This window comes from Vombatus ursinus, unplaced genomic scaffold (genome assembly GCF_900497805.2).
Source record: "Vombatus ursinus unplaced genomic scaffold, bare-nosed wombat genome assembly UNPS02014808.1, whole genome shotgun sequence".
Lineage (NCBI taxonomy): Eukaryota > Metazoa > Chordata > Mammalia > Diprotodontia > Vombatidae > Vombatus > Vombatus ursinus.
Window position 1 is genome coordinate 2,558,141 of NW_020954586.1, and position 9,633 is coordinate 2,567,773.

Below are 9,633 nucleotides of genomic sequence, written 5' to 3' on the forward strand. Positions count from 1 at the left end.
AACCTTAGGAAGAAGCTCTTGGATGGGCGGAGTGAGCTGGAAATCCTTACTGCCTCATTGGTGAAAAATAGAAATAGGTCTTCCATCTTGTCAGGATGAAGAGAAAGCTCCCAATTCTGCCCCACTTACAAACTCGCTAATTCCATAATTCAGGAACTCTGATGAAAAACTCTCCCACAGCCAGATCCAATGGTGAATCAGCTTCTGGCATTCCTTTCCTGGTGACAATTGCTGCTATTTCCATAGAACTACATCTAGGATGAACATGCATCCTCTCCTACAACTTATAATACCAATCTCTTTCAGGTAAGTGATTCAGTTTTCCTTTATTCCCTTCCACATATTCCCCTTTCCAATCCAACCGCTGTTCCTCCCCTTAACACTCCCAGTAGAGCATTAATTTCATTACATATGAAAGACAAAGTGGCTTTGTGGATAGAGACGTGGCCCTCGAGTCAGGAAGACTTAGTGTCAAGTCTCACTTGACGCCTCTTGCTTGTGTGATCTTGGATAAGTCCCTAAGTAACACCAAAGGTGCTACCTGCACTGGTAGAAGGGCCTTTCTCCGTCCAGGAGTGCGCCACACCAGTAAAATCACAGGTCCATACTGTCTTCCCAGCACTTTCAAGACTTACTGCCCAATAGGTAATTGACGAGTTACGCTGAACTAAATCACGATGGCACCAACAGACCTGGGGCTTCCATTCAATTCAGTCAGTCTCATCTAATGTCAGAAAAAACTCCCTCAACAATTTCCTGGAAACACCTTTTTCTAACAATGCAATATTCCTCAGCTTGTCCAAGCCTGTGGTTCCTTAGGCAACCCGGTTAGAGCAGAGGCAGAGGCAGAATGATAAGTGCCTTGGATCTCACACTGCTTTGACAACTGCTACAGATGGCGTCCATAACCCTGGACAGCTGCCCTGAAAACAAGGACGAGGTGGAGACAGTGCCTACTATATGCTAGGCACTGCGCTAAGCACTTCACAAATAATATGGCACTTGATCTTTACAACAGCATTCCCATCTTAAGAGTTGAGGAAACTGAGGCAAAGTTAAATGAGGCTTAAAGTCACATAGCCAGTAACTGTCTGAGGTCACATTTGAACTCAGGTCTTCTCGACTCCAAGCCCTGCACTCTACCACACCACCAAGAAAGCAGCACCACAAACCTATTACTGCTATTGGAAGATGGAAGAAGGCCCTTGATAGTGGGTAAGCAGCACCATCATTACCAAAGATAGCAGGGCATATTATCCTGACGCCATGGCTCAACAGCTTGGGCCAGTCACGAAGCAGAGAACACCACAATCCTGGCTTAAAGTACCTGCTATGTCATGCCCGGAAAAGTGCTCTTTCTTCCAGCTCAAAGGTTTTCCAATGGCAAGACAAGGTTATGACTCAGTTGAGATATTCTTACCCCTTGGTGCATTCAGAGGGGAAAGGTTTACTTTTTCGATCTTTAGGAGGGGGGAGGGCTCACCAAGGACTAGCTACTTCTGTCGGCAGGTTGGGGCTGTCCCACCACCCTTTGTGGATACTCTCTGGTTAACACTGTGATTTCCACCAATGGCATCCGTAGCACACAGTGCTTTGTTCAAGTCTCGGAGAAGCCCACAGGCCTTCATTGCTTATGCCAGGAGATTATCAACTTGAGGTCTCAAATTTAGGAAATGACCTCGACCCCCGTTCCTAAGTGTTTAAGACATTTGAAAACTGCCCCCACCCCGAATCCCCAACTAAATCTCGCCTTTTTGTTATTACTTACTGCGCCTAGAACGAGCAAGCCTGCTCATCCCTTCTGGACCAAACTCGATGACTCCTGGGGGGGAGCACATCTCTACAAACACGCTGAGGCTCGAGGGGAGCAGAGCTGGTCTAGCTACAGATTCCACACACAGTGGGTTTTGTACTTTTATTAACTCAACAGCAGAGAGGCGCTTTGTACAAAAATAAATATGTCCATTTCTCACCAGGTTAGAATACATTGCAAGGTAGGTCAAACTCGATGCATAAATTAACAATGATTTCCTTGAAATGAAAACAAATTGTAAAAACAACCCTGAAACATCCCTAACTGTACTGAAGTAGAAAACTCATTTAGCTTACAGTTATTGAAGTTCCTTGACAGGACTGTGAGCAGAGTAAACTCGTTTCCACCCATCTTCTGATCGTCTTCAGTTTACCTGGCAGAGGCAGCATGGTGTATGTAAGCAGAGAGTTGGCCTTGGAGTCCGAGGACCCAGGTTCAAATCCCAGGCCTCCTGTTTTAGTCCCTAATGTGACACTGAGCCAGTCACGGGACCTCTCTGATCCCGTTTCTTCAACTGCAAAGGGCCAGGCTCAATGGTCCCCTGAGGTCCCTTCTAGCCCAGATCTTAGGATTTCTGAGAGTTGCATGGGAAGTTTTTCCATAAAAACACCCTGGGACAAACAGCGAGGAAGACGACAGAGTATAAAATGGAAACGAAGAGTACGTTTGAGCTCACAAAGTGAGTGTCCCCCAGGAGAGCATAATTACGTAAGCTGTAAGCTGGAGGGCAGGTGGGTCGTTCCAGACAAAACAGAAAGACAAGACACGAGCGGATGAGAGGCTGAAGAGTCCAAGGTCAGAGTGGTCTTTCTCCAATGTCTGCTAGAAGGCTGTTCAGGTACAACTGAGTTCGCTTGTTTTCAAGAGTGGAAATAAAGTGTCTGATGAGTTGAGTGACTCATTACTGAAGAATCACCTTTGTTTTCTAATTTTTCATCTGTTACAAAAAGGGGAGATGGGGAGGTCAAATTCAGACTCTTGGGTGAGTACACGCCTGGAATAAGAGAGGCCTGGAAAGAGGAGAGGCTAGAGGTAGGGGGTACACTCACAGGAGTGAAGGTGTTTGGTCAAATATTTCCAATCTAACTTACCGGTGTTTATTTGAGCTCTCAAACTGCAAGCAGAAAAACCACCAACATTCCCCAGAAAGGCAGCGAGTGGCGGCTGTCTCCGGGTGCCCAGTATTGTTTGTAGCTTCTCCATGAAGCTGAGAGGAGAAAGGGCCTTTTGGATGGACTTTACTCTTGGAAGTGATTGATTGTAAAAGTCAGCCTCAACAAAAGCAAGCACAAAATGCCCTCTTAGATATAATACAACTGTTTTTATTTATTTCTCGTTTTTTTCCTCCACACTGGCAAAAGTTCCGAGGGAGCTTAAAGTTTTGTAAACATTTTAACTATCCCTCTTTCCCCCTTTATGAATTTACAAAGCAAAGGAGAGCAGGAGCCCAACTGTGGATGGTGCCCCGTTTCCCCATGCCACTGGATCCAAAAACTATATACACGTTTGCAGCAGTCTCCGTAGAATTAACTGTACATGTTCAGAAGGGGGCAGGGACAAGAAGGGCGGTGTTCTCAAAGAATAAAAATAAAATAAACCAAATAAAATCATTCAAAGCCAAACTGCTCTCAGAGCAGCTCCAGCCTCTTCTTCAGGCAATGATGGCGGGGAGAAGAGAGGAGAGGAGAAGGTGCCATCTTCCCACAGAGCCACCCCAGCAGCTGCGGCACTTTCTCCCACAGGCACACTCCGACCGTTCCCAAAATGTGGAAGGAGAAAGGAGAGGTCAGAAACTAAGTGCAACGGGCAATTTCAGGGGGTGGGGTTTGTTCTGGGGGGAGAGGGCTCGTTGAACTCTTGGCGGAAGCAAAGCGAGTCCAAGGATTTCTTTACCAAGTGAAGCCGATTACATCTGGGTCTGAAGTGAAGGACCACAAGGGAACCCCAACCAGCCCAGCCAGGCTTTCCTACTGCCCCCACCTCCCGTCGTCCCACCCCACAGTGGTCTTCAGGAACAGAAGTACTGCAGGTGGTCAAGGTAAGACAAAATGCCAGTCCAGAATCTCTAACACGCCCTTTTCAGGGAAGGGTTGCAGGCAGACAGACGCAGGCACGGTCACGAATGAGCAGCTACAGTTCTGGGCTTGTGCATTCGGGAGCCAAGGTTCATCCCCACCCAAAATGAAATTAGACAAATACAGACATATGGTAAAGATCCCAGGTGCCTCTTAAACGAGACAAATTCTCAGCAGAAGGGCCCAAAACAAACTGGTCCTATTCCTCTGAAGTAAAAATATTCATGGGAAAAATCAGTTTTTAATAAGAAAGAAAAATTAAGGAAAAAAGTCCCTCTCCCAGATCATAGGTTCCTTTGTCCAAGAAGGAAGGAGTGTGCCAGAGGGAGAATTCGGCGTGCTTTGATGTCACCGCCCGATGAAGAAAGATTTGAACTTTCCCTCCAAAAGAATGCTCAGAAAAGGCAGGCCAGGGGTGTGCGACTTCAAACCAATCCAAGCTAACCCCCCCATCCAAGCCCCTGCTGACGTTATCCAAAAGCTAAGCTTTCCTGATGCCACGCCTGGACTGGGGGGGCACCATCTGGCTCTGCCCTGGAGTAACACAGAAGTCACAATCCATGGGGGGGTGTTGTTATTGACCAACATCTGTTAACCATAAACTCTCTCCATGATTGCACAAGTTAGATTTTCCCCCCTTGCCAAGAAAAAAAAGAAAAAGAAAAAGAAAAAAAAAAGGGGGGGGGGAGGACGGGGAAAAGGAAGCTGCTGTTGGCAGATCCCAACGGGCTTTCCAGGAAACAGCAGATGGAATCAGCCCAGTGAATACCTGCTGTCTACAGTCATCCTTGTTGGGGAGGAATCCCAACTACCACCCACCCAATAGACAGAGTTCAGTCCACTTGTCTATCGTCCGAGAGGCTCGCCAACAAGGACTGCTCAGAGTCCTGGACAGAAAGGGCTAGAAAAGAAAGCCTGAGATGATACGTTCTGTGATGGTTGCAGGGTGATAAAGAGTAAATGGTAAAGTGTGATGTCCAAAGGTGGAGAATCCATGGTTAACAGACATGGGAAATGGCCAGACGGTGTGCAGAAGCTCAGTAGTCATCCAAAGTCTCTATTTCGCCCATATTAAGTCGCTCTGATGATGCATTTACTGAAAAACCTGCAGGAAGAAACAATCAGTGATCAGTGACTGAACCAAAACAAAATGAATTTTTCTACTTCATGTCATACAAGCCTGCATTTAAGGAAAGATCAAGTAATGCTGCTCCCTACAGAGTCCCTGCAAAGGGGCTGTCCTGAATGGGTCTGTATAAAATGGGCAAGGGCCATCATGACCCCTAGGAGAACTGCCAGTTAATATCAATCAGTTCATTAACAGTGATTAAAAGCCTACTAAGTGCCAGCCACTGTGCTAAGCTAGCCAGCCTAAGGCTCCTCACACCTCCGCAGAACAACGTGGTGGGGAGAGGATGCTGTTTTCAGCAGCTTACCATTAAGGGATTGTGTATATGGTGCTAGGACTACTCCCTCTAATCCTGTCCCCCCAACCCCGCTTCTGTGCTATTCAGTTCTTTAAAAGTACAGGAATACAGGAGAAACCCTGGGAAGTAGCAGAAAGAAGTGATGCTAACTGATGGCCACTCCTGCCCTAGGCTCAGCTTACTGGCAAACCTCCTCCTCTGAATTCTCAAACAACATGCCTCGACGTCTTGGCCAAGACTCCTTACTGTCTGTGAGTTAAAGAGAAAAATCATTTGAACCAATACTGTGCCACCTTTTCTGTCTCCTAACACACAAACAACGAAAAAGCATTTATTAAATACATCCTAGTGACCACCTCTCTCTCTGGCCCTCACAAGTCAGGACCAGCCAGAGGACCAATGCCAGGCAGCCTTTTTAAGGAAGCTCGATAAGAGGCCAAGTCAAAGCAACCTGCTCTACCAGGAGAGGCACAAAAGCTGGGCTTAGGGGCTGCTGCTGTTACACACCCAACTCCTGTGACCTCATGAATGTCCTCATCCACAAAGGGAAGGGATGAGGCTGGGTTATCTCTAAGATCCTGGCCACTCTGAAGGCTGTGAACCCACAACAACAGCTTGATTCATTTTTAGCTCACGTTTAAAGTTACCATTCATATTTTCAAATAAGGGTAGTCTATTAGCATACGCCTCCAAACATAAACGTGGCTTACACAAACAGTTCAATTATGTTCACTCAATTAAAAAATGCAATGGTTTTCAAAATAAGCACGTCGGCTTCTTCATAGAAATTGTGGCATGAGCCTCTATTACACAGGGTGGGTGGGTTCAGGAACAAGAATCCACTTTGTGAGAGAACAAATTCAGCAGGCCGCTTACACTACAGCCCTTCTCTTTTCCAATGAGATGGCTGAAAGGCTACAGTGCATACAGGAGGTTCCCCCTTAAATCACAGTTCAGCTGGTAGATAAAGAATAGGACCCAAAGACTAAACAGACTATGAAAAATGAAATCTTCTAACTTTCTCCTGGGAAGATATATATCTTCATATATACTCATACAGGGTTTCTCAAACCTTTTTCCTGGAATTAAGTGACTTGCCCAGGGTCACACTGCTACTCACTGTCAAGCATGTGTGGGCATATTTGAACTCAGGTCCTCCTGACTCCAGGGCTGGCTCTCTATTCACTGTACTACCTAGCTACACCCTCTCCTTTTTTTTGGTGGGTCGCACCCCCCAGTTTAAGAAGCGCGGTACAGTAACAGGACAAGGAACACATTTGAATACATTAATGCCTCATGAAATTCTGCATCGATTAAAGCATGTTCAAACTACCTAAGCTGCAATTTTAGAAAATCATGTATTATATCACATATGTCGCCAATCACTTATGGGGAGGAGAGAGGGCAGCTGGGTAGCCTGGTACTCACATTATCTTAAAACACCTCAAAGCAGGCCTCCAGCACACTGGGTTGTTAGTTTCCCAGGACAAGAAAGTGGCAGAGGGCTACACTCTGTACCACTGGGGAAAGGACTTCCATCAATGACGTCATGGCTCAGTTTAAATCTAGGAATAAAAATCTCATCTGCTAGAACCTGGCCTAGTCACTTATGTTCCCAGTGGTTCATCAACAAAAGGCGGAGCACCAAGTAATGCTGCTCTTTCTGGTGTCTGCGACTCACAAAGTTGATTTTTAAAGCAGGCTGGAGAAGGAACGAGGGAATGGTTGGCAGTAGTATCTACCAATGAAATCACCTTTCTTTTGAATGACTAACACAACAGACACATGTTGCAAGGAAAATGGATTTTAAAGCTACCACAATCTATCAACCTGATTTTACAGATATGCAAACTTGTCCCCACAGTGAAAGAAAGAGCATGTAAACCAGGTCCTGGGCTTTGCTCCATTATAGCACACTGCCTTCTAGGGTAATACATATATATACATACACACACACACACACACACACACACACACACACACACACACACACACACTGCATGTTGTCTGTATGAAAGCAAACATGCTGGTTAATAGCAGGCATCTGATAAGAGAATTTATAGAAACTGGAAGAATGGATTATGTTGGAAATTGGATCAAATTTTCATTTCTAAAACTGCAAGGACTCCCTCTGGTGACTACTTTTATTTTTAAAAAAAGCCACAGTCCACTTAGCCAGTGTTTTTCAGAAACTAATTCACTGTAGGGGGGGCCACATCCTTTACAGAACGAAGGTTTTTTTTTTGTTTTGTAGTCTATTAATTTTTCTTGGTACTCATCACAGAACTTGGTCAAGGAAGTAATTTACTTCTTTAAAAGCTCTACATGTGTCTCCACGAGAAATGGAAGAAAAGGAAATAAAGGTCTTACAGCCTCCTGGCCTCTGAGGTGAAGCTGACACCAGGAACCAGGGAGCCAGGAAGGGACCTTATCCAATGGATTACAGGGTAGTTGTGATGACCTTCTATGATTTAGAGATGGCAGGGTATGAGGCTAAAGGACTGGCCTCAGTCACAGAGCTAATATGGGGCAGAAGCAGGGCTGGGACTGAGGCATTCCTGACTCCGAGGTCAGCTAGAAATTAGTAACTTATAAGAATAAGCAAACTGCCTTAAAAGAAAAGGTGTTTAATTTTTCAGTCACGTCTCACTCCGTTACCCCATGTGGGTTTTGGGGTTTTTTTTGTTTTTTGGGGGGGAGGGGGGCGCAAAGATGCCAAAGTGGTTTGCCATTTCCTTCTCCAGCTCATTTTACAGATGAGGAAACTGAGGCAAACAGGGTGAAGTGACTTGCCCAGGGTCTCACAGCTAGTAACTGTCTGAGGCTGGATTTGAACTCGGGGCAGAAAGGTCTTCTGGGCTCCAGGGCCAGTGCTCTAATGCACTAATGCACTATGGCTCCACCTAGCAGTCCCCTACAAGAAAAGTTACAAATTTAAAAGCTTACTTTTCACTGATACAAGGAACCTTCTTGGCAACAACCCTCTGATATTTTCCCTTTTCTCCTCTGACCCCTGTGAGACATGGGAGACACTGGCACCTAACTGCCCAGGATGGCGTGCCAGCAAAAAAGAAAGCGCTGCACTCTATGAGCAAAGCAGAACTGCAGCAACTCACAAGAATTATGCGGCCTGCCAATTCAGAGATGTCTCCGTCCCCAGCGTTCATGCAGGTTATCTACGCCTGACCCGTGGGAGAGTTTAAAAGTTGAAGAGTTCAAAACTCAAGTAATTGGCTGGGATCATGAGCAAGCAGCGCAAAAAGAGTCACACTATATTATCTTACTTTGATGACAAAGAAGATCAAAACATACAACCAGAAGAAGACAACGAAGCGAAAGCTCCTACATTCAAAGCCTCCAAGAAGAATATGAATCAGTCCCAGGCCTTGGAAGACCTCAAAAGGGATTTTGAGAAGCAAGTAAGAGAAGTAGAGGAAAAATTGAGAGTGAGAGGCTAAAGGAGACCCAAAAAAATACTGAAGAAAATAACACCTTAAAAAATAGCCTAACCCAAATGGCAAAAGAGGTCCAAAAAGCCAATGAGGAGAAGAATGCCCTTAAAAGCAAAATTAGCCAAATGGAAAAGGAAATCCAAAAGCTTACTGAAGAAAATACTTCCTTAAAAATTAGAATGGAGAAATTGGAAGATAGGGACAATTTGAGAAATCAAGGCACTGGGGCAGCAGTGGATAGAGCACCGGCCCTGAAGTCAGGAGGACCTGAGTTCAAATCCAGCCTCAGACCAAACACTTGACACTTACTAGCTGTGTGACCCTGGGCAAGTCACTTAATCACAATTGCCTTAAAAAAAAAAAAGAGAGAGAAATCAAGGCACTGTAACACAAATCAAAAGGAATGAAAAATTAGAAGAGAATGTGAAATATCTCATTGGAAAAACAACTGACCCGGAAGATAGATCCAGGAGAGAGAATTTAAAAATTACTGGATTATCTGAAAGCCATAATCAAAAAAAGAGCCTAGACATCATCTTTCAAGAAATTATCCAGGAAAACTGCCCTGATATTTTAGAACCAGAGGGCAAAATAGAAACTAAAAGAATCCACCGATCTCCTCCTGAAAGAGATCCCCAACGGAAAACTCCTAGAATATTGTAGCCAAATTCCAGAATTCCCAGGTCAAGGAGAAGATATTGCAAGCAGCCAGAAGGAAACAATTCAAGTATTGTGGAAACACAATCAGGATAACACAAGATTTAGCAGCTTCTACATTAAGGGTCCAGAGGGCATGGAGTATGATATTCCGGAGGGCAAAGGAATTAGGACTACAATCTAGAATCACCTACCCAGCAAAACTGAGT

At 45.1% G+C, this 9,633-nt stretch overlaps 1 protein-coding gene across 1 annotated transcript in view; it reads right to left on the reverse strand.

The window, feature by feature from the left end:
- Positions 1-1,901: 1,901 nt before the first annotated feature.
- The window catches only part of GIGYF2 (GRB10 interacting GYF protein 2), a 115,695-nt gene continuing 107,963 nt past the window's right edge, over positions 1,902-9,633 (reverse strand). Inside the window, exon 27 of the mRNA XM_027875274.1 lies at positions 1,902-4,993. Within this exon, the coding sequence (XP_027731075.1) occupies positions 4,926-4,993 (68 nt within the window). The 3' untranslated portion in view covers positions 1,902-4,925. The remainder of the gene's footprint in view (positions 4,994-9,633) is intronic.